The sequence below is a fragment of the Limanda limanda genome, chromosome 6 (assembly GCF_963576545.1).
Source record: "Limanda limanda chromosome 6, fLimLim1.1, whole genome shotgun sequence".
Classification (NCBI taxonomy): Eukaryota; Metazoa; Chordata; class Actinopteri; order Pleuronectiformes; family Pleuronectidae; genus Limanda; species Limanda limanda.
Window position 1 is genome coordinate 19,251,387 of NC_083641.1, and position 24,386 is coordinate 19,275,772.

The 24,386-nt window shown below is 41.6% G+C and overlaps 2 protein-coding genes across 2 annotated transcripts; one reads left to right on the forward strand and one right to left on the reverse strand.

The window, feature by feature from the left end:
• Nucleotides 1-330: 330 nt before the first annotated feature.
• On the forward strand, nt 331-5,743 carry trim59 (tripartite motif containing 59). Its single transcript, XM_061073085.1, has 5 exons — nt 331-378; nt 2,437-2,731; nt 2,862-3,083; nt 3,197-3,406; nt 4,079-5,743. Exons 2-5 carry the CDS (start codon nt 2,477-2,479, stop codon nt 4,646-4,648), a joined length of 1,257 nt encoding a protein of 418 aa, XP_060929068.1. The 5' UTR covers nt 331-378; nt 2,437-2,476; the 3' UTR covers nt 4,649-5,743.
• Nucleotides 5,744-6,958: 1,215 nt separating this feature from the next.
• Nucleotides 6,959-23,446, reverse strand: smc4 (structural maintenance of chromosomes 4). Its single transcript, XM_061072903.1, has 24 exons — nt 23,318-23,446; nt 21,806-21,966; nt 20,616-20,806; nt 19,850-20,041; nt 18,629-18,805; nt 16,652-16,816; nt 16,025-16,152; nt 15,642-15,782; nt 15,276-15,426; nt 13,526-13,690; nt 13,197-13,430; nt 12,829-13,014; nt 12,534-12,695; nt 12,180-12,405; nt 11,773-11,849; nt 11,099-11,251; nt 10,825-10,951; nt 9,912-10,101; nt 9,335-9,479; nt 8,819-8,992; nt 8,217-8,399; nt 7,879-8,111; nt 7,605-7,788; nt 6,959-7,265 (listed from the first exon to the last, which is right to left on the reverse strand). The coding sequence occupies exons 2-24, from the start codon at nt 21,954-21,956 to the stop codon at nt 7,101-7,103; spliced, it is 3,900 nt and encodes a 1,299-aa protein (XP_060928886.1). The 5' UTR covers nt 21,957-21,966; nt 23,318-23,446; the 3' UTR covers nt 6,959-7,100.
• Nucleotides 23,447-24,386: the final 940 nt, after the last annotated feature.

Below are 24,386 nucleotides of genomic sequence, written 5' to 3' on the forward strand. Positions count from 1 at the left end.
CTTGAATTCAAATCGAGAAGGGGCTCGCGCTGATTGGCCGGAGACACTGCTTTGCGCATGCGTGCTACCAAACCGGAAAAATGATGCATTCGCTGCAGCTGTCGAAAGTAGTGATCGAGGAGAAAACGTCACATAAAATACAAATGAAGGCTTTTTATTGTTGATATATATATATATATATCGAGAAAGAACAATCGTATTAAATCCAGAACGCACTACACATCGTTTTGTATTTAAACGTGCGCTTAAAGTTTTTTTAAATTAAATATAATCGTCTCCTGTTGCCTCTGCGGAGCCGGGATTTACAGAGAGCACTTAAAGGCAGCAGGAGGAACAGGAAGTGAAGGCTCTGTTGTGGAGAAACTCTTCGAGCAGACGGTGAGTTGTTATCCAACATGTCTCACTCGAACAATCCTTTCTGGTGTTTTAACTTTTGTCTTCAACCTTATAACTGAACTGTTTGATGAACCAGCGGTCGCCATCTTGTAGAGAAAGTATCCGCGACGGATGTAACGTGTCGTGACGCTTGTTTTGATCCGGGAGAGTTGCGTCAATTTAAGTTAAAAATACATTTACTCTGAGGATCACGCTATTTTATTATTATTCATTATTGAGGTTTTCGCCTCATGAACTATTTTAAAAAGTGAGTAACAATTCAAAGCTGTCAAAGTGACAGTTAGCTTACGAGTTGAAATAGAAATGTTTAAACGTGTTTCCTCTTCACAAGTGGAGTCACCTGTTTGAATCCGGGCGCCAACATGGCTGCAGGTTGAGTTGTTGCACAGCTGAAGCACATTGTGTGTCTGTGGCCGCGGGGACCGGCTATGTGCTGGCGAGAGGCCTCCTGTTGTCCCTGTAACAGGAGGAGACACAACACACACACACACACACCTGATCCTGTAACCGGAGCTCAACTTTTTTGGGCTGTTTCATTGTTTTCCACACAAAGGATCTTCTCTGCTTGTTATTAGAGCTGAGTGATAAAACCATATCGATAAATATCACATTTCCATCATTAACAATTCAACACAAGTCCAACTTATACATCACAATATCTTTCTCATGCATTAAGCCACCTCCTTTATGTATAATGGTTATGGTTAGTTGTAAATATTTCAACACTCTGAAGGAATAATGTGATTATCGTGTTGCTTATCAACATCCACTGACATTTTCTGGTCGTATCATGCAGCTTCCGGTTACCTGCTATTTCTTTTATCGAGTAGCACTTATTATTAAATACACCTGTACTACCTAATTCAATCCAATACATCCAAGTATGTCCTTTTCTTTTAACTGCTGTCTAGAATGATGCACTTTTTGATTCTGTTTTCCCACTGACATCATAGTGAACTGTTCATAAATCCAGATAAACAGTAACTGGAGCTCAACTGTTTTGGGTTTCATTGTTTTCCAGACAAAAGGATCTTCTCTGCTTCTTATTAGAGCTGAGTGATAAAACCATATCGATAATTATCACATTTCCATCATTAACAATTCAACAAAAGTCCAACGAATACATCACAATATCTTTCTCATGCATTAAGCCAGGTCATAAGAAGCTCTGACACATCACTGATCCTCCTCCATGTATAATGTTTACGTGTGAGTTGTAAATACTTCAACACTCTGAAGGAATAATGTGATTATCGTGTTGCTTATCAACATCCACTGACTTTATCTGAAGCTTTCTGGTCGTATCATGCAGCTTCCGGTTACCTGCTATTTCTTTTATCGAGTAGCACTTATTATAAAATACACCTGAACTATCTAATTCAATCCAATACATCCAAGTCTGTATCATAGTCTTTTTCTTTTAACTGTTGTCGAGAATCAGTTTTTGATTTTGATTCTGTTTTCCCTCTGACGTCATAGTGAACTGTTCATAAATCCAGATAAACAGGATAACATTCAAAGCAATTGGTTAATTGAGACCACAACAAAATAATGAAAACAGTCAGTACTGTGAGTGGGAAGTGACGAATGTGTTTATGATGACAAATGAGGATATGAATTAAAGGATTTCTAAGTTTACAATCCACAGAACAGTTAATCTGTATGTAACGGGTGAATGTGACCACTGGTTGTATAACAGTGTTACAGTCACAGCTGGGATGTCTGGAGACGGTGATGAAATGTTGGTTTTACACAATCGTGACAATGCCGCACCCGAGTGGCAACAACTCGACTTCAAGCATTATATAATCTGCTTCTACACAATGTGAACAGGTGAAATGAGGAACATGCCTGTTTTTAAACTGACTTAACTGTTAAATCATTACGTTTGAAAATCTTGAACCTTTAATTGTTGCTTCGAAATGTGAAGATTTTGATTGAACTTTGGATTAACCAAATAGGCGATGATCATTCTCTCAAGTAGTCTCCAGGATTTAGTCACTGTACATTTGTGCCAAGTTGAAATGTTTTGCTGGACAGGTGCCAGATCTTCTTCTCCCTCAAAGTGTGAGTCTCCACCATGGACAACCTGGAGGAGGACCTGACCTGCTCCGTGTGCTACTCTCTGTTCTCCGACCCTCGGGTGCTGGCGTGCTCTCACACCTTCTGTAAGGCCTGCCTGGACAACTTGCTCCGGTCGTCCACCAACTATTCCATCTGGCGTCCGCTCCGCCAGCCGCTGAAATGCCCCAACTGCCGCAGCGTGATGGAGCTGCCGGTGAACGGCGTGGACGCTCTGCCCACCAACGTGTCGCTCCGGGCCATCATCGAGAAAGTAGGAGAGAGCCACTTGTGTTCGGCTTAAACCTTTACCCCCTGACCACCTGTCAGTTTGGAACCCTCTTATGTCAACCCTCTTTGGAACCCTCATGTGTCGTGTTTGTCTGTTTGCTTTGGCGTCTCAGTACCAGAGCGACTGTGAGCCCCGCCCCCCGTCCTGTCCGGAGCACGTCAGGCAGCCTCTGAACATGTACTGCATCCAGGACCGCCAGCTGATCTGCGGGCTGTGCCTGACGGTCGGGCGGCACCAGGGTCATCCCATCGACGACCTGCACGCCGCGTTCATCCGGGAGAAACAGACGCCATCGTTACTGCTGACCAGTCTCTCTGGGCAGAGATGGGCCCAGGTTGGGAATCGCCTCAATACGGCTTTTATCTGAGTTGGGGATATAATGAAGGTAACTGCCTCAGAAAGCCCTTCAGTTGCGCTGACCGCCCCCCCCCTCTCTCCCTCTGCCAGATGTGTGAGCTGGCGGAGCAGCTGGAGCAGGAGAAGGCTCGCTGTGAGGCTCTGGTGAGGCAGGACCGACAGGACGTGAATCAGTTCTTTCAGACGCTGAAGACTGTTTTGGCCAAGAAGAGACAAGCGTACCTGGAGGCGCTGGACAAAGCTGGTGCTGAGATTTCCCGGGCCTACGACCCGCTCATCCACAGAGTGAAGGAAATCCAGGTGGGTCGCCGTTCAGAGCAAACATCACTTTCACCAGATGCTGAATATTTACAATGTTCAGAGCGCACAAATAATATACTTAATTAATCACAGAACCAATGCATTCTCGAAAGGTTTTAGCAGATGGTGGTGCTCCTCTGTCACTTATTATGGAAAAGTGTTTTTTTTGCAATTAAAGAAATGAATGAATTGATGAAGTCGTTACTCAGAATCAGTTTTTTCAATCATGCTCTGAACTCTAGATATTCTCCAGAGAGGCTGTTGTGAGAAAGTAAAGTCCGAGAACATTCTTCAGACATGTCCCCCCCCCCACAGCCCCCTTGTAAAGTGTCGGGGTGAGGAGGCAGCTGGATTCACTGCAAACGAGTAGACATGTTTCTAATATGAAAAAACTGAAACCACAAAGAAAGAATGCACTAATCTCAGGGTGAAGATGAGCTGTCACACATATAAAAAATATAGAAAAATGTATTTTATTATATTTTAAATGTTCTACTTCCTTTAGCCCAAACTGACATCCTCATATTGGCTGATTTGTCCACGGCCCAAACACATGTAAAATAAAATGAACGGCAACACACAGAGACATGAACATTGCTATGATCATTAGCAGGTTCTTGATGAATGAACTCGTAGTTGCAGCAGCTCTGAACTCAGCCTGGTGTTCTGCAGGAGAAGCAGCTGGACCTGGTGTCTCTGGGCTCGTCGGTGGAGGAGGAGGAGTCGCCGCTGGTCTTCCTGGAGAAGGTGCATGTGCTCAGAGAGGGGGTGGAAGAGTTCCTGAAGACCCCCCTGCCCTCGGTGATCAACGTCAGCGTCACCCCCCGCGCCGCCGCCTACCTTCAGCAGCGCTGGCCTGCGGTGACCATCGGCAGCCTGGAGGAGGCGCCTGTCCCGAAGGTGAGCTGCTGTGGCAGGTGTGGCGGGGGGGAGCCTGAGAGCCCGGTGCCGGAGCTGAGGGGCAAACCCTCCTGGTCTATGGTGCTGGTGGGGCTGCTGGTGCTGCTGCTGCTGCTGCTGGCGGCGCTGTGGCTGGACCCAGTGGGGGGGGCGTCACTCGGCTTCTCCCTGCTGTCTCGGTTCAGTCAGGTAGTCCACGGCCTGAGCAGCGAGCTGGTCACATCGGTCTGGGACTCGGCGGCGTCGGGCTGCACGGTTATGGAGGCGGCTGTGGAGAGGTGGAGCACACAGCTGGCCTCAGTCTGGGAGAAGGCTCTCCAGCAGGTTTGCTGCATTATTTAAAACTCTGAAATCCACTGAAACACCAAAGTGAAACATGAACCCTTTCACCTTTTTATTTAGAAACTGAGACAAATATCTGAAACAGCTGCTATTTATTTTTGTCCTTGACAGTAGGAACATGGTTGTTTGACTTTGGGCTTTATTTTGAGACGAAGATCAACACTGACCCTGATGTAGCAACACTACAGTGAATAGACCACAATGCCTTGCAGGTCCTCTTCCATTCTTTCAGTTAATAATAACCAAAGGATCATTAAGTGAACATCACAAACGTAACTGAATATAACTGAAAGCAGAACAAGTCAAAACAATTTCATCACAAAATATCTTTTATAACTGTATTAACCTTCACATTGACCTTCGGTGTTAATATTTAATCTGAGGGTGCATTTTATCCTGTAGCTTCATATCAAAGTTTTCCAGGGATGTGAGTAATGCTTTTACACTCTAAAGAAAATGAATTTAGTTGTAATGATTTTATGAACCAAATCGTGTTAATAACAAGTGTTTTGTTCTTTGGGTTCTATTATTTTAGATTTGAAAAACACAGCCTGACTTCTGAACTATGAAACAATAATCCCAACAGACAAATGTTTAAAAAAAAGCAAACTGGAGCCTTAGATATGAAATTGGTGCCTAGAGACTCTTTAGCCGCCTTCCCATCATGCAGTGGGACATTTCCGTACCGGAGCAGTATGAGGAACGTGGATCATGCTGAGTGGAAGCAGCCGCACAGCGGATCGGACCTGAAGCCGCCACAGATCATGTTGCAGTGATGCTGAGCGGCTCCCAGTCGGTGCCTTTTACCCATCATGCATTTACCTCAGCCGCACCTGATAGTTTTAAGTAGTGGGCTGATTTTTCCATCAGGCCCAAAACGACTTCCTCAGGACTGAAATAGCGTAATGGAACCCGGTCTATTTTTAAAACATACGGCCTCGGGGAAAGGCTTCACCAGCACAACTCTGCATCCCTCCAATGTAACAGCGTTTAACTCGAGCACACTTTCACTTTCCATCAAATGTTGTATTGTTGTATTTTTTATAAACATTTTCTCTTCCTGTATTTAAAATAAATGTGTTATGAATTCTTTAAGTCTGTGTTATTTAATGTTCATATGTTGTCTGTGTGTCAGTGAACTCGATGAACAGATGTCTGCCGCACTTGGCTGCTCAGTGTGAAATGTATAAATACATGGATCCAAGCTGCCACATGTCCGCAGAGCAGGACGTTACCAGTGTGGTCACATGAGGACGTGACTGGGCTGAATTTAAAAACCACAACTTGAATGACTCGGAACACAAACCTTCACCAAGACACCTTGTTTAATCTTCTTAATTCAAGCTCTACATATTTGGCTGTATTTGTTTTCTTTTAAATTCATACTTATCTCCAGGATCATGCAAAACCTACCCAACCATTTCCCATGAAACTCCCATGAAAGGAGAGAGGCATGACTTTTAGATTAGATTACACTTTAATGTCAGAATCTCTTATGAAATTGGTCTTTCGTCCCAGAACGTCCACTGCCTCACGTTAAGACAAACGTAATTATATACAGAACAAAAAAGATTGGTGTGGATTCAGGAATTTTTCTGAATAATTCATGGTTCTTGATCAGAGGGGACTGCTATTAAAGTAACTTGGTGCAGCTAAATAAAATAGAAGCAAATTTTCCCCTGCTACTTGCTCTAGGGTTTTTATATTGTGTGTTAACATTGTATATATTTGTCGTCCACTGATTGCTGGTTGTACATCAAATTGCCCTTGAAGGATAATAAAGATTTTCTTTTATGGACAACTTCAGTTAATCATAAGCTGGATAAAACAAGCAAGAGCAGCAGAGGAACCCGTCAGCCAGCCTGGCATTCAGCATCTGCATGCTAAAGTGTCCTTGGCAAGATACTGAGCCCCTAAAATTGGCAGGACTTCAAGCACCTTTTCATTGCACAATATCTTACACTATGTAAATTTAAAAACAAATCAATAACTTAAAGAAAAAAATTAAAAAATTGAATTAAACCTGCGCAGGATACAAATTAACAAAATATATATACATATACCTGCCAACATATCAGGTTTTTTTTGCTCCCAAAATTCAATATCTGGTTAGCTGTAATTGCAGTCTGCCAGGGGACAAAACATTTAATTAAATTTAAAAAAAACTTGTTAAAAAAAAAGTTTGAACAAGTTATAAGAATCTTTCCAAACCGAAGGTTGGAGAAACTTAAACCAAAATATATTGAACTCTTGATATAAGATGTGTATGTACATTTGAGCAGTGATGAGTACAAGCATTGAGTACAAGCATTGAGGTAAAGATTTTCCCAGGAAATATTTATTAAGTCAGAAAGTAAGAAAATAGCAGCATTTCTTTGTAAAAGAAAACAAGATACACATATTTACACTTCGGTGAAAGAAAGAGCCAGTGAAAACATGAGCCAGCTGAGGTTTAAGCAGTGACGGCGTCGTGCTCCTTGAACACGATGGTCTTGGGGTTGATTCCCACGCTCTTGGTGGTGTTGTGAGTCTTATAGATGCCGATGAGGCGATCTGCGATCTCGAACATGTTGTTCCTCAGAGAGATGATGATGAACTGAGCGTTCTTTGTTTGTTCCTGCCCAGAAATAGAGAAATTAACTAAAATTACAGATCTGAAGAGATTGTGATTTTTGACTTTCTCCTCAGTTGAGGATTATTTAGTTAAAAACTGCGACACAGTTTCTGTCAAATAGGGAAGTAAAAAAAAAAGCTTATTCAGTGTTACACAACAATGCTGGGTTGTCATGAGTCAGTGATTAGTGCACTGACTCAAGCTAATGTTATTCAATTAAAATACTGTTATCAGATGTGTGTAAATGGTCCTTTCTACTACAAATGTACTTTTATACTTTAGAGAGAGATTTAGAAAATAACATGCAACTTGTCTGGTCACACAACACACGGTCATACTCACATAAATGTAACAGGCAACAATGGAGACGTTCTTGAAATCAAGAGCAGCGTCTATCTCGTCCATGAAGTAGAGCGGTGTGGGTTTGTAGTGGTGCAGAGCAAACACCAGAGCTAAGGAGCTCAGCGTCTTCTCTCCTCCCGACAGGTTAAAGATCTTCTTCCAGCTCTTCTTTGGAGGACGAACACTAGAAACATCACAAACAGAATCAGTGTCGAATCAAAGAAGGGATCTATGTCTAGGAAAGAGTCAAGAGGAACCTGAAAGGAAAAGCTACCTGAACATGATGCCCTCAGAGAAGGGGTCTAAGCTGTCGACCAGCTCCAGCTCTGCATCCCCGCCCAGTGTTAGCATCTGGTAGTTCTCCTTCAGCTTGTTTGTGATCATGTTGAATCCGGTCATGAACTCGTTGAGTCGCCGCTTGCGCAGTTCTTCGTAGCCGCGCTTGAATTGGTCTCTCTCGGTCGTGATCTCGTCGAGCTGAGCCACTCGCTGCAGGTACAGCTCCTCCTGGAAACACAACCACACAATGAGACCGTGTAATATCCACCAACAAGTAGGTTATGTTTCTGTCTGCATTTGTTAGAACAGAAGCCGGTTCGTGTGTGTTCACACCTTCTTCATGTACTCAGCGATGGCGCCGAGGTTTGGCTTCATCTGAGCGCACTGAGTCTCTGACCTCATCATCTTGTTGATGATGACATTGGGATTAGAGATTTCTTCAAGCTCGGCTGGAGTGAGAACAGGAAGTTCCTCTGCTGGTTTGTCTTCAATCGTGTGAAGAGACAACTTGCTGGCCTGAAGAGCGTAAACGACAATAATTAATCAGGGCAAAAATATAATGAGTTTACCTACACGTCTGTGACAGAAACATCTGTAACTTCCACCAATCTGACAAATAAATCCCATTAAACACCAGTTTACAGAAAATAAAAAAATGTATCTAAACAGATCATGGATTCAACAAAACTCTTTGATTAATTACACTTGGGTCAAATTAAAGCAAAGCTCCAAAACTGAAATGACCAATTAAAACATCAGTAAATTGTTAAATTAATATCTTCAAATTGCTTTGAAGCATGTTTTCCTCTCCACTAGACGTCCAGTCTTGACAAATACTTTGCTGAGTATAGTTTATTTCCTCATGATAACAATTGTTTAATAATATATGAACCAATAACAGCTATAGAGACATAATAGCTCATTTGCCCTCCCACCTCTTTCTGCCAGTGTTTGATCTTGTTGTTGTGTTCGGTGATGGTCGTCTCGATCTGCTCGACGCGGAGCCGGACGCTGAGCGACTCCTCCTGCAGAGCGTGCTCCTGCTGCTGCAGAGCCTTGATCTCCTTCAGCACCCCCTGGTACTGCTCCTGCACCTCGGGGAGCTCCGCCTGGAGGACGGGGGAGAAAACAGTGTTCGATTCAGTGTTCCCTTAAGATTCATTTAGAGTGTGTGATTTTACAGAGCTACAGCAAGATGAGGATACGATATTATTGAGATCAAAGATATTAATTTAAGTCTTTAAAAAAATATATATACTGTCACAATGGCAAACTTGGGAAAATATTCAACATTGATTAGCATACATTGGTGAAATATATCAGTTTCTTTTGGCTTTAAAAACCATATTACAATTTGTTGAACAGTTTCAACAGTTTATTCGTGTTGGAGCTTTTCATTAGAGCATTTTCTCCTTTTTCTTGAAGCAGGAAAGTGTTCAAAATGTGCGAACCTCCGCCTCCTGACACGCCTTCATGACTTCCCCCGCCTCCTCTTCCAGCTTCTTCAGATGTTCGGTGAACTCGGCCATTGACTTCCCGTTCTCCTCCAGCTCAAGCTGCAACCGACTCACACTCTCCTCACACTTCTTCAGGTTGCTGCAGAGAAGACACACAGATATTAAGCCTTGTGTGGTCTAGGTTAATGTGAGTGTGTAAAACGGCTGACAGTGTCACATTCAGTCATAACAAAACGGTAATTGAGTGAGTAAAGGTGGGTGCTGTGGCCCCCTTTTTTTGGGTGTGCAGACCCCAGCTAGTATAATGTCTCACTGCTGTTCTGAACTGGTTTGACAGTTCATGAAGCTAAACAAGTCACTGCACCTGCAGCCGTCACTGTGGTTTCACTTCCGCAGACTTCAGCCTCTCCTGAGCACAGGATCAATCTATATGTTCCTGCTACAGATCCTATTGGTTAGATGTCTGACTGATAATCTCCAAGAAAGCCAGGGAGGTAAAGAAGTTTAGTGAATGTTCTTGTAACCTAATGGGTCTGAGATGCGATGGACACATTGTGCATCAGTTCCTCACCGGCCAGCTGTCTTAATGGCTACTTGGGCCTTGGTGATGGTGGAGGAGCAGTCGTCCAGATCCTTGTTGACCTTGTCAAGCTTGTCCTGCTGAGCCTTTAGCTTGTGGCTGTTGATGTCGACAATCAGGTTGTGGAGCCTCTTCACCTCATTTTCCACTTTTCCAGCTTTACTAGAAGCTGCCTCGAAGTCTGAGAGAGCAAGAGGAACACAGAGAGGAACAAGATACGACAGTTAAATTCATGTTCGAGAGTGGGATTAATCTGAGAGAACTTCTTTTATTAATCCAAAACCATTTTCTGACATGAATTCCAAGAAAAAAAATTGCAAGTTTGGCCTCTGGGAAGAGGAGGTAGGAAGCTGATAAATTCAGCTGTGGAAATCACACATTTATGTTCACATCAAAATCTTATCGTCAAAAGCTCTCGACACTCGTTGTCTTTCCAAGTTGACATCTTTTGTCGTCGTTTTCTACTCTTTTTCATCCTGAGATACTTTAACACTTTTCTGTTTCGTTTCGAGTTAGAAATGTCATCACTACACCCACTCACTCGCTGAGAATTTTCCTGCTGTATTCCCACATGGACTCACTCCGGACATTTTACTAGGGGGCTGGAAGGAAAAGTTACATAAAATGTCGGCAGCAACGGACATTTGCATTCTCACATACAGCCCTTACGGAAAATTTCAGGAAAATGTCTGAATGCAGATTAAGTGATAATAATGTAGGTTTATTTAGACACTACAACTTGTTACAATAAAATGGAAACATTTTGCCAAATTTCATGTCATCTCAGTTGTGTGTAATCCTTCCCACAGATTACAACTAATGATTACCATTGGATTCAACATTATCTTTGACAACCTATGTAAAAATAAATATCTATATTTTGCTTCCTTCAGGAGGATCCCACCTTTCTTGAAAGCATCCAGACCCTTCTCCAGCTGCTTCTGCTTGGCCTTGTCCGGGGCGGCTGCGATCACGTTAGCCTCCAGCTCCTTCATCTGACTTTTCAAGTGCGTCTCCTGGTCAGCAAGACTCTGAGAGAAGGAAAAAAGGAAAATTGTAAGTCACACAAAGAAAGGTTTTTATAAATTTAAGTTGGCTGTTAATTGTAGAGTTTATTACTGAGCTCCAGACAAATGAGTGGGACAGGAAAACATTGAATGAAAAGGAATCTTATGTACAGTCATGCTTTTGGCGTATTTTTCCAGGGTGTTCTTCATGTCCCGGAGCTGCGGCCGGAGGCGCTGGATGTTCTCCTCGAGCTGCAGCTTTCTCTCTTGGCAGCCCTGCAGCTTGGACACTTTCTCGCTCAGCTTACTCTCCATGCGATCGAGCTGCAGAGAACACATAAAAATCATCAAGTCTACGACCCGCTGTGGTGTGGTATGTGACAGAAAGGCTCGTATTAATCAAGCTTCTCGAAATCACAAGAGCAAAATAAAACTTCAGTTCTCTGAGTTTACAGCAGGAATTATTTATGAAGCTTACTTGACCCACTTGGAGTGGAGCAAATAAAGAGAGCGAATAACAACATAGTTTGACTGAAACAAACTTAATGGTCATTTCCAATTGTCAATCTCTACATTTGTGGTTTATAATAAACACATTCACAAAATTAACTCTCTGATAGATGCAGTAACAAAATGATGCAGTATTTCTCAACTAAAACAATTATAACATCTAATCTGCTATCTGAGTTTCTGTGTTAACAGATGGATGTGAAGTGTTTCACTAAAACATTTTAATTTCAAGAAAAGGTTCAGTTAAAATTAACACTAAATATGAATCTGACTGCTGGAACAGTTTTCTTCTTCAGGATAAACAACCAGTTCTTATTTGTGTCTTTTGCCCTCACCTCCTCCTGGGAGACCTCAGTGCCAAGACAAGAGCCCATCCTGCCCTTCATCACTCTTCCTCCTCCAGTCATGGTACCTGTGAATTACACATCACACCACAGAGACAAAAGCATATTTAGAAAGAACTGTATTGAAAGAATTTTAAAGAACTACAACACATGGAGTGTTGTATTCCACAAAAACATTTCTCTTAAGAAACCCCTATTTTGAAAGTGTGTTGGAAGTGGTGTTAAATGAATGTTAAACATAACAAAGACCTATCAAAATGTATTTAAGTTCCAGTACATAACACTTTAAGACTTTTTGGAGCCTTAAATTCTGATGATTAAATAAGGCCCACACTACTAATAAAAAATAAAAAACATGAGCTGGGTTTAAATTATGAAAGAAATAGAAAAACACCCACCAGCCATCTCAATGATCTGTCCCCTTAGGGTGACCACTCTCCAGCGCTTGTCCTTCTGGAAGGCCATTCTCGTGGCTTGCTCCATGTCCTGGGCCACTAGCGTGTCCCTGAGGGCAAAGTAGAAAGCTGGAAGCACGCTCTGATCTTTCACTCGCACCATGTCAAAGAGACGAGGACATTCCTCTGGAGTTCGAATGGGAGCCATGTTCCTCTCCCACGTCTTCATCTGAAAAAAGGATGGGAGGAGGAAGAGGGTGTTACAGAAACCACTAATTGTATTGAATGAATAACTAGCCCTACGGAACCAATCTAAGTGGTAAAAGGGACTTCTAGACTGAGTACAATTTACTTTACCTTGTCCAGACCAATGAAGGTGGCGACCCCAATGTTCTGTTCTTTGAGAAATGTGACACATTTCTGAGCTGTGTCGATGGTATCCACCACAATGTTGTCCAGAGCACCACAGCTAGAGGAGATGGCCACATCGAACTTCTCTTCTATGGCTCCTAAGTCTCCCTAGAAGCACAAAAAGAGTTCAGAAAAAAACTGTTAGGATTCTGGTTTCTTTTCCACAAAATGAATCCTTTAATACATTAATGAACTATCTGCTGAGTAACCCTTTATATTAATATATGACTCTTTTTTTTACCAATCTTCCAAAGATGCCAGGGATTACGCCCTTCTTCTTCTGCTGCATGAGCGCATCCAGGACCTTTCCTCGACTGCGGTTGGACGACAGAGAGCTCTTGGCTTCATCCACCTTCTGCCTCATTTCCCTCACCACTTCTCTGGTGTCATTATCCATCTTCATCAGCTGCTCCAACTCTCCCTCGTCCTGCAGAGAGTGGGAGTAATTCAAGGAAAAGTTCACATAATTTACACCACCTGCTGTGCAGATATATTGAACAGATGTAGCGAGTACAAAGGTGTGTGTTGTGGTTTCCAAAACACAAGATGTGATAAAATACAGCTCCAATAAAATGCCATCCAAATAACAATGTTGATAATTGCTTTTACCTTCTTGAGCTCCTGCTCTTTCTGGGGTATCTTGACTTCTAAATCTTTGATGGCAGCGCGGCGCTCCCGCAGAGTGTCCGAGGTGGTTTGGAGAGTTTGCTTGGCCGTGTTGAGCTGTGTCACAGCTGTGTTGTGGCGGCTAAGGTAGATGTCGAGTTCCGATTGAGCAATGTCCATACGGGAACGGGTCTCATTCACAGCCTTACTGAGTTCCATCAGCTCTTTCTCTTTGGTCTGGAGAACACAAGAAGAGAGATGGGGTTAGAAAACATTTTGTATCCTAAGTTAAACAAAGATTGCAACAAACTATCATTAGGAAGCACACACACCTCTTTGTCCTGCTGCAAGCCACTGGTCTCTTCTTTCAGACTCTCCATGACCTCCTTAAGTTTGTCCTCTTGTTTCACCTTCTGCTTCTCCAGCTCTTCCTTGCTAACAGTTGCCTCAGAGATGGCCTTTTCACTGCTGGCTGGTACACCGCGCACTTCCTCCAGCTGAAAGACGAGCCAGACGGGAGAACGTACAAAAACAGATGAGATGTGTTGGACTCTAAGCAACAACGGCTTCACCTGTTAAAACTGAGACAGTACATTAATTAACACTGCTATCAACCACGGACCTATAGAACGTTGCCTCTTGAACTAGATGAGAGTTAAAAGAGATCGGTAAAGACGTTCTGACACAAGAGGTAGACAGTAACTACACTAAATGTGTCTTACCAGTGTCAGTTATGAACAACTGTGCTACACATTCAGAAGTAGGCCAAAACACACAACTGTAATCAATTATAAAACATACATTCAGGACTGAGCGAGCCCTGGTTAAGACTGACACAACAGTCTGCTGCTTGGCAGGGCTGAAACAAGGCAAGGCCAGGAGTGGTGTATGTGTGTGTTTTCTATGTTTTGTAGGGTTAACTGCGGGTGAAACGTGAATGTGGCTGCTGGGAGTGTTACACAAGCCAGGCCATAGTTGACTACCACACAGTAGAACACTGCTCCCCAGAGGTCTGCCTGCCTCTGCCCAGCTCCCCCTCTGACCAAGACATTTCCAGAGCACAGTCACTGTAGGTGGAGCACATGTGCTTTTAGAGCAGGGGAGATGATGAGAAGATATATCCACAGTTATGAGGGAACTCTTAACTTGAGGTTTGTGTGAAAACAGTTCTCAGTAGGTGCACAAGTTAGAGAAACATTAGTTTAGGAGACGGGGACATTGTTAAGATTGAAACCGAACACACACACACACTGACAATCAAGCAGTGCGTTACTTGACATCCCCCTAGTGGCTAGTTTAGGTGTCTGGCCTTCCTGTCATGAAATTGGACAGATGATGAAATTTGATCGTTTTATTTCTCTCTGGATGATGTCAATTACTTTAGAGAAAGCACAGGGATAAGAAATATTTTTTAACTAAAGCATAGTTTGTACACAATCCTTCAAATGGCACAACATGATTTTCCATGTCAGTAGCAATGTACACTTGTTCTGTCTGAAAGACTTAGAGCTATCTTGCAGAATGTCAGTTAAATTTAAATTTATCTGGAATAGATTCTAACCAAAACACAAAAAGGAGAAGGCTAGGGACAATTTCAAGTTCTCTGCATGATCTTTAGGGAATACAATTAATACATCAAATAATGCTTATTGTACTTTAAATGGGTAGACAACTTTAAATGTACCCCTTAAAATGTGATTGCAAAAGAAACATGGCACAGATTAGCTAAAATGTAGTTATTGATAACTGCATTTCATTTATATGCAGGCTTCTATAAAGTCTTGACCATATGTTTCTCCATACCTCAAAACAGCCCTTGTGTTTTCTACAAGAGCTAGATATACATTTTACCTGCCTTGGTTACTTATTTGGACATGAGCCGGACCTGTATTATAAATTATCAAATAAATTTATGAAAAAAGATTTTGCTGAACAAATGCTTTCCTAACAAGTGTGGTTGTGACTCGGAACACAGAGAGCATTTCCACTGTGATTCTGGCAAAGTGAAAACCAGAGAAACGAAATCAAATTAAGTTGTAGAACTGTGTGTAATAGTGGACTGCCGATTAAAGGCCAACACACCTTTTCGTTGTCCTTTTCCAGCTGCTTCTGCAGTTTCTTGTTCTTGCTCTTGGAGTGTTTAATCTTCTCACGCACTTCAACATCCTGCAGGTCCAGCTGGGTGAACTTCTCTTTCTGGGTCTCAATGTACTTGTTGAGCTTATTTTGTTTCCTGGAGGAGGAACGGCATTTTTACTTAGTACATTGATTCAAGTCAGTCCAGTGGGACTCAACTGAAATGGCAAATAAACTATGACATTCTCAAAGTGGTATAAAATGATACATACAAACAAATTATGGGTACAACTTAGTTCTGCAAAATGATTAAAATAAGATAGTTAGCCTTTTACATTGGTAGATAAAAGGGAAGCATCAAAAGTGTCTTACTTCTCCACATTTTTTAGCTCTTGGTTCATATTCTCCGTCTCCTGTGAAATCTTTGTATTTTTCTCAGTGAGTTCCTTTGTGTCCTCCAGGATCTTCTGCTTTTCCTGCTCTTTGTCCACAACACGCTTGTGCAGATCATGACTAATGGCAAAGAGATGTATCAGGGAAGAAACAGTGAGATATGAAACTTGAATATAAAACTACATTTAAAAGACAGGCCTCTGGGATCCAACACCAGAAAAGAGTCGTGCTTATGAAGATCACAACATTTAACATATTTTTCTCTTTTTATGCTACCGTTGGATCTACATTAAATTTAATGAGGTTATTATATTGTTAAATTCATCATGTACAGAACAGAGAGATTATGTAGGTGCACTCACACATAATATTGGCTAAGCTGACTCTTGTGTTTGAAAATGTCATTTTCCAGAGTGAGGAACTCCACAGCTTTGTTTCTTTCTCCCTCCAATGCATTCTTCTCCTTTTCCACAAGCTTCACTCGGTTTAGCTAGGACAGTGAACAAATTGGAAAACCTTATATCAGGTGACAGAACAATAACAATTTATAAACATTAGTCCCATCTTAAAAAAATTATATATATATAAAATTATATCATTATAAGAGCTATTAGTGATTTCCCCCTATTTTTTTATTCAATATAACTTTCTACCTTGTTACTTTACAGTAACAATAGTATAATAAAATTAAAGTAAAATTAAAATAAAATAGTATCATACTAAGACAGCATTATCTTTAGAAGTACATGTCCACGCACTAAAGGTTTCTTAAGAAAATCAATGAATCATGCCAAGAACTAACTTATCTTACATAGTGCAGTTACATGATAACAAAAACGTATCATTTCCATCACAGATTATCTGCATCAAAAACATTCAAACACATCCTCACAAAAGAAAACATCTTCAGACACTAAAGTCTTCATTTGCACTTGTACAGTAGATCAGCTTCTGAGTGTGTGAGCAGATTTTGTATGAGTGTAAGTCACCTTCTCTCCCCTCTGCTCATTGAGCAGCTCAATACGACGGGCCAGGGTTTGGATGGGCTCCTTCAGGCGGCAGGAGCCAATAATGTCCTCCAGGTACTCCAGCATGCCCTCATCATGCTCTGTCTGACCTTTAGGCTTCATCATAGCAATCTGCTCCACCTCACCCTAAGTACAGTCCAGACCCAACAGGGACAGACATACAGGTCATACATAGTCATTCATAGAAAACACAGAGCTACACACACAGTCATGTACTTTGTACCATAAAATATTTTCTACAGGTTCATTCTGACTACAACACAAAATATCTTCTGCACAGAGATAGTAAGACAACTGAAAGAATGTACAATTTTAAATACAACAAACACTCCATCCGAAAATATGTTAGATTTGATTTCATCTGATAAATAAGTAAAAAGTGTAATTGCATGTGTTTAAGTTAAATCACTTAGAAATATTAATACAGTAATAGTACATTATCACATCACCACTCTGCCCAAACAATAACCTCAAACCATCAAAGAATTTGTGTTAAAATTCCATTTGCTAAATTTGAAGTGATTTAATACAAACACTTTGATGACCTGCTAATTTTGACCTCTTGGGAGCTACACCATATATACTGTACATGTATACTTTGGCCCCATGTCAGAAAAAACTCTCACATCTCAACATGTGTTGATTTTATTTTTTTTGTTAGGCTGGCTTAAAATAATATTCTAAGTTTCAAGTTAAAAATAAATTAAATCGTGATATGCTATATGCTAAGTGCCAAAATCTTTTTCATTTATGTGTAAGGGAAAAAGCGGCTCAAATATTATATTTGTGTACTAAAGAAAGGAGAAGCCAGTAGAGGAAAGTAAACGGGTGTCCCACGTCATCCACTGCTCTGACCAGTTCACAAAATAGACAGCTTCCCCTCAGACAGAGGCCTAGAAAAGTGACCTTGGAGAAGCCTCTTCCCATAGACATGCAGCCATTTCATGGACAGATAGCTGAAACTCTTAACATCCAACGAGAGGGAGATGGAACATGCACACACACTTACAATAAAAGTGCAGCAGGATACATGTAATCAACCAGCTGACCACAAAACCACAGAAGAGGATATAAACTTTGTGTTCACCTGAAGCTAACACATACTGTAAAAAAAATAATAAAAATTTAGGAAATACGGCAACAAGGATTTAATCAGCCGTTGGTTTTGCTGACATGAGTCATCCCCCCCGTAAACCTTGGGTTAATCAGTAATAATGGGTCGGTCACACACATGAAATACAATCAGAAGGGGTAGGAATGTAACAAGTGACTTGGTTCAAACTCAGTGCAACACCATGCTAAATACAAATAATTAAAAAAAAAAAGTTGTATAAAATAAGAAAAATAATATGAAAATATACAAAAATGCATCAAATTCAGTGGAGGCAAAAAAAGCTGAACCAATATAAAAGCCAGGGTAATGAAGGGTGCTTGATCCAGCCACACTGAAGCAGCACTGCCAATATTGGGGTTGGGGTCTATTCTCACACGCCAATATTTACGTGCTGCTAAAGCGTGGCAGGTAGATGGGGGAGGGAGGGGAAGGGAGATCCAACCTATCCTCACCGGTGGGTCAACCCTAAACACAGAAGCCTGCCTCTATAAAAACTAAAGCTGTTCATTTCCAGGTCCATGTAGGGGTCAATTTGAATTATTTTCCTTAAAATTCTAAAGCAGCAAATTATGGTTCGCAACTTTTCCACATCGTTTCAAACCATGATGCGCTGCTATAGCAGTCTAAGGGCTAGCAGAGGGCACATCCTCTCTCTTCCAATTCCAGTGCAACAGGTTTTTCCCACAGAGAGACATGGCTTTAGGATAGCCGTGAAAACATTTGACTAAAACAGAACTGGGACATGGGCAGAGGGTGAAGAAAAGGAAATCTGACAGTATGAGATGGTCACAGCAGGAAGTTAAATAAAAAAAAAATTGAATTACCTGTAAGATCAGAAATCTGTTGTGGTCTAGGTCAATACCGTGGCTTCGGAGTAAAGCCCCCACTTCTTTAAATGTGGCTTTTTTGCCATTGATATGGTAGGTTGAGGAATTGTCTTTGTTGGCAGTCCTGGAAACATAGAACTTGCTGTTGGGAATAACTTCGTAGTCATCTCCTTCCTGGCTCAGAGGGGGGAGGGGTAGAAGACACAGCAGCTTAGAGCAGAACAGTTCAGAAGAAACTCAAACAACTCCACACATCAACTGATAACACCCATAATACTGACAAATCTAAAGAGGGGGTTAGAGAAAAACAGCCCTCTTAAAAAAGTATTTCAAAAAGGGTTTGTTTAAAAAGCACAGAGCAGATTTAGACAAACTACACTGACATGTAAAAAAATTATAAAAAATCTACACATATCAATAATGGAGTGTTTTATATCTTATTACATTAACAAAATGTAACAACATGTTAGAAAGATGAGATTATCCATACCATTGAAAAAGATGCATGAAATTTATTGATTTAGAACAAAGTCTATTTAAAATATTTGAGGTGTGTACACCACTTCATAAAAAAAAAAATAACTTTCAGAAAAGCAAGATTGTGGCACCAGTGAAGTTGACAAAATTATGCTATTAGTTTAGCAACTATTAAACTGAATTGTATTCAAACTGAAAGGTTTGGATAAATTCAACTGAGGTCAAAGCTACACTTACTCACACCCATGGTGGCAGATCAAACATAGAAACAAATTTAACTCTAATTGTCTAAAATGCAGGTAGTTTAAGATATTCTGTGATCTAAGCAATACACTAAAATTATCTCTTAATATAAACACCCAGTGGATTGACTTTTCACCAAAAAAATCAAATAACTACAACCAAGTGCCTACATTGTGTATTAAAAAAATTATAAAAAAATAACTAGATAAATTCTAGCACATTATGAATTGGTTATGGCTCACATGAGGGTTAGTTGTAACTTTCATGATATATTTGAATCATGATTTAGTCATTAGGAGTAATACCTGATTAGTAAAAGCATTTAAAAAGGGCACTGAGTGGGGACAAAAATATTTAAAAAAATTCCAGAAAAATATATATACCCCAGAAAGTATTTCTAATCCCTCCTCATCGTTGTATACTGTATATTGATTAATTTAGGAGAGGTCAGAGTGGGTACAGTGTGTCTCTGGGAGTCAGAGATCGATATATATATACCTTATCAGTGATCTTCTGAAAATGCACCTCCACAGTACAGCTTTGCACATCTTTGTGTTTATCAGAGCTGTGAATCAGCACCGAGAGCTTTTTCGATCTGATCTTTTGAGCTCGGTATCCAAACACAAAGAGCATTGAATCTATCACATTGGACTTCCCACTTCCATTCGGACCAATGATGCAGGAAAAGCGCTGGGAGAAAGGAAAGAGTGAATATTTAAAAAAATATATATTTAAAATATTATCATACAAAAATATATTGCAATCACACACAAAAAACGTAAATGACATTATTAGAAGTATATACTAACATTTTAGCAGAGTAAGATTGTGACAGCTAATGCAGTGTGAGTGGGTGTAGTTAAGGTTTGCTTTTATAAACCCACACTTGCACAGCCATGAGGGGAGCAGAAAAAGGTGAAAAGACAAACTTTTAAAGAAAGTCTCAATTTAGGGAAAATGTCAGCACACCATTATATCACTGCCCTTTGTAAGATACATTCACTAAATCAAAATGGAGGAGTGTGACTTTTTCCACTTGGAATCCTTTTAACTTACTAAATGTAACACTAAACTACTATCAATAATTTTATACTTTTTCAGTCTTCCACTACTCAATGAGGCATCATGTTTACAGCTGCATCAAATAAAAAAATTGAGACAAATAAAATGGAAGAAACACTGCAAAATGATGGCAAGTTTGTAAACACATTAACAAAGTGTTTCCCCACGCAGGGTTTATATTTGTTAGTAATTTCGGTCGTACCTTGTGGAAAGGCCCTAGAATCTGCTCGCCTGCGTACGACTTAAAGTTGCGATTGACTAAATGTGTTATCATCAGGCGAGGAGCGCCCGGTTCATTGGTCATTGCTGGGGGCGGGGGTGGAGGGATGCTGCCGAGAATCTCCTCCAAACCTCGGTTATCCGCCGCCTCGGCAGCCGCACTGAGAGACGGATCTGTGGCATGAAGGAGGGGGGGAAACAAAAAGTCAAGCAAAAGTTTTATTCCCCAGAGCGAGAGGCTTCAGGTGGAGGGGACAGTGGTGCGTGGGGGAGGGGTGGAGGAGCAGGCACAACACAAACAAACACACACAGACAGCGGAGCAAGTCGAGAGAAGCAGTCACATCACCACTCCCGAGAAAGTTGACAGGGGTTATTTTCTTCTTTGTTCTGAAAACACACCAGCCAACCACCCCCCCCACCTTCCAGAAAAGGCAGAATTCTACCATGGCCGCGTATGACGAGAGCACATTATTATACAAACGTAATCCACAGAGAAGCGTTCATACGTGAGAATGGATGCGCCACTTTCATTCCGTCGATGGCGGAGAAGTAAAGTGTGGATTTCGACCATCAACGTCACATTTTCACTCTCGGTGCTCACAACACACACACACACATGTGAAATCCTGTTTTGTGATTCTAAATGAAGAACGCAAAAAAAGCCCGATGTGTGTGTTGCCATCACACCGACCTGTCTCAACCCTATTGTGCTCACATAAGCATAAACAATCGAAGGGGGGGGGGGGGGGGGGATGCTTGTAAATTAAATACTTAGCATTTCACCATATCACACACATCACTGGAAACCAATATGCATCATAAGCGTCCAATTCAAATTACATAATATCAAGTTATAAGGAACAAAGTCAAACCCCTCTGTTTGATCAACTATATGAAAACATCAAATAAATCACCCCGTGTGTTGAGGAGATCCGAGGAAGAAGTGCACTCGACGATATCATCTCAAAAATCACCAGACGTTTATTGATGGCAGGCACTTTAGAAGAAATATACATCAGCCATTGTAACTACGTGTTGAGATCTAAGCAAGAGAAAAAGAGGCTCCACAGCCAATTGGCCAAAACCAGCAAGTACAGCAACGCACGCAGACGCCATGGAGTCAACACAACTTATTTAGATTCACAGACACCAGATCAGCCTTTGTTACTCACCAGTGGTCGGTGGTGGTGCCTGCTCCTGTCCATTGGAGCTGGTGGCTGGGGGGGGCACATCCAGCTCGTCCTCGGAGTCATCCCGGGGCTGCGACCCTTTCCCTCTGGGCTTGGCGGAGGCAGTGGAGCCCTTTGCAGTTTTAGATGGCATGGTTTGAAATCTGAATGGGTCATTGGTGGAAAAGAGGGAATATCCATGAGTGGGTTTGGTGCCTGTCAATCTCCCAACTCCACTTTTTTTTTTTTCTTCTTCTAGTGGTCGGTCACACACGCAGCTCCCCTGTTGTCAGGCTTTAATCATCACCCAGTCAGATCTAACTACCGCCCATCTACAGCTTCTTTTCCTTCTTATTTCATAAAGTAACGCAGTCGTTCCACTAATAGATAACAACATGGACACAAGTTGGCTCGACTCTCGCCCTGAGGAGATGTGGTGATTGGAGAGAATAAGATGCTATTATAACCCCCAGATCACTTTTTAATTATTAATGGCCTCCTCCTGCGTTTCAATAACCTCGTACACCCTAATGTGGGATTCGGGAAAGAAAGAAAAAAGAAAGAAAGAGCTGAACGTGTAATAATAATAATAATCCTGGCGATGTTGTGAAATCGTGAAAATAGGATTAACGCAACTGTAAAAAACAAATCCCAGGAATATGCGATTGATTAAATAAAGTCGTCGCAGCTCTGCCTCACGTTATCTTATCCTAAAAGCATCGAAGTTCTAAAAGTGACACCGCGATCAGCTCCCATCCTCTCTTCTTCTTCTTACGCTGGGGGCGGAGGTGCAGGCGACGCAACGTAACTCGCTAGCGCATTCAAACTGTATCCTCACTGTAACAACACGGATATTAGCCGCGTTAATACGTGGGCGCCGCTAGCTTGACCCCCGCCCACCCACCCACCCTACCCCGGATTGAAATAAACAACTTTGCCACGTTACTGCGCAATTTCCCCCATTTTTCCACCAGCCTTAAAGATAAAGTTAGCCCGCCGTAGCTAGCTATCTGAGGGGTTGAGTTGCGCAGCGAGGCTAAAGCTAAGCTAGCGGGCTAACTTTGAGTGGCGAACTTATGTGCTGGATGTGAAACGTCATGGCAACGCTGCCCAGTCAAAGTTGGCTCTATCGGAGTTGAATCGAGTGTTTTAACTAAAGCTAAAGACGTTGTACGTTAACCAGAGTCTAGGAGCTGTGGTGGAAAAGTTGAACGCCCATCTACAGCAGGAGCTGAGACTACTGCGTGTTACTGTAATGAACGTCCCTGGAGAAAAAAGGCGAACGCTGCATTAAATGTACAATAAGTCGTAAAAGCCTCGACTCTCCTTCCACCCGGGAGTATCAGTAAAGTTCCCCAGTACTTCTCCCCCGCGTATCTAATGTAAAAACGCAAAGTTAAAGTCCTGTTAAGGTTCAGTCGGATTTGAAATAAAATGCAACGCACTTCAGCAAATAGACGGAACCCAGCCACCGACTCTCAGCTAAAAAAACAAGGCGAAGCTTTCTCTTTGTACCTTCTACAAAATGCCCGCGGTCAGAAGTCTGCCTTCCCGAGCCGGGTCGCGATGAGGGAAACGAAAAGAGTCCGAAAATAATCCTCAGAAATCAGCCCCGTGTCACATCGCCGAGTCGCTGCCCTGCTCGAAAACTCACGACTTGTAAATGGCGCCTAAACTGCTCCGTGGAACCAGATTCGTTAGAAACTGACGCAAGGCACCACGGACAAGGGGGTGGGGGGGGCACCAGATTCAAAAAAAGGGGGACGAAGCCAACTCCGCCTCGTTCCGATCGCCCGGCCACGCAACGAGGAAGAGGAACGTGAAGAAGAAGAACCAGAGAAAAACAAAAAAAATCAGAAGCGTAATTCTTCACGTTGGTTTTATATCGAGGGAGATTATTGTCAAATTTCAAAAAGTCTAACGTTTTCTAACGTGTTCAAACGGTTGCCGTGGTTACAGCAAGGCAAAGGCCCCGCCCCCTCTTTGCAAACAGTTCCAGGAAATAAAGTTCGATTATGGTTCATAATCGTTTGTTTTAAGTTTAACGATTCATATTTTAAATACATAGATTCAATATATGTATATTGTTAAATATATATATATATATATTTCTATGTTCTATTTATCTTTTATATATTTTTATTTAAAAATGTTTATGTCAAAATAAATGTTACTTTGTATAAATATGGGTAAAAAGTGAATAAATAAGAAGTATACAGTGAGTAAATATATACTGGTTTCCTATTTTTTATTGCTCTCCTATGTATGTTGTATTTATTGCGTTTTTATGTTTCTATGTTCATTGTATGCACCATTAACCAGAGCAAATTCCTTGTATGTGTAAACGTACTTAGCAGTAAAATACTTCTGATTCAGATTCAGTTTCTGATTCTATGTCAGTGTTGATTAAAAAAGTCTGTTCAACAAACGAGACTAGAAACTCTCGCGATAACTCCCTTTCAAACTGTTTATTGTGACCCAGATTAAATTGGCTAACCGAGAATAAGCACCAGGACCACTGGTATTAAACTGGTTTTAGTGGTGGACGGGCTCGTTTCGTATCCTTGCGACCACCCGGGAGCTT

Coding starts and splice junctions, on each gene's coding strand:
- trim59 (XM_061073085.1), top strand. CDS start 2,477: ATGGACAACCTGGAGGAGGACCTGACCTGCTCCGTGTGCTACTCTCTG. Junction 2,732..2,861: donor TCCGGGCCATCATCGAGAAA/GTAGGAGAGAGC, acceptor TTGGCGTCTCAG/TACCAGAGCGACTGTGAGCC. Junction 3,084..3,196: donor CTGGGCAGAGATGGGCCCAG/GTTGGGAATCGC, acceptor TCCCTCTGCCAG/ATGTGTGAGCTGGCGGAGCA.
- smc4 (XM_061072903.1), bottom strand. CDS start 21,956: ATGCCATCTAAAACTGCAAAGGGCTCCACTGCCTCCGCCAAGCCCAGA. Junction 12,696..12,828: donor CTGGCATCTTTGGAAGATTG/GTAAAAAAAAGA, acceptor TTGTGCTTCTAG/GGAGACTTAGGAGCCATAGA. Junction 10,952..11,098: donor AATACGCCAAAAGCATGACT/GTACATAAGATT, acceptor TCCTTCTCTCAG/AGTCTTGCTGACCAGGAGAC.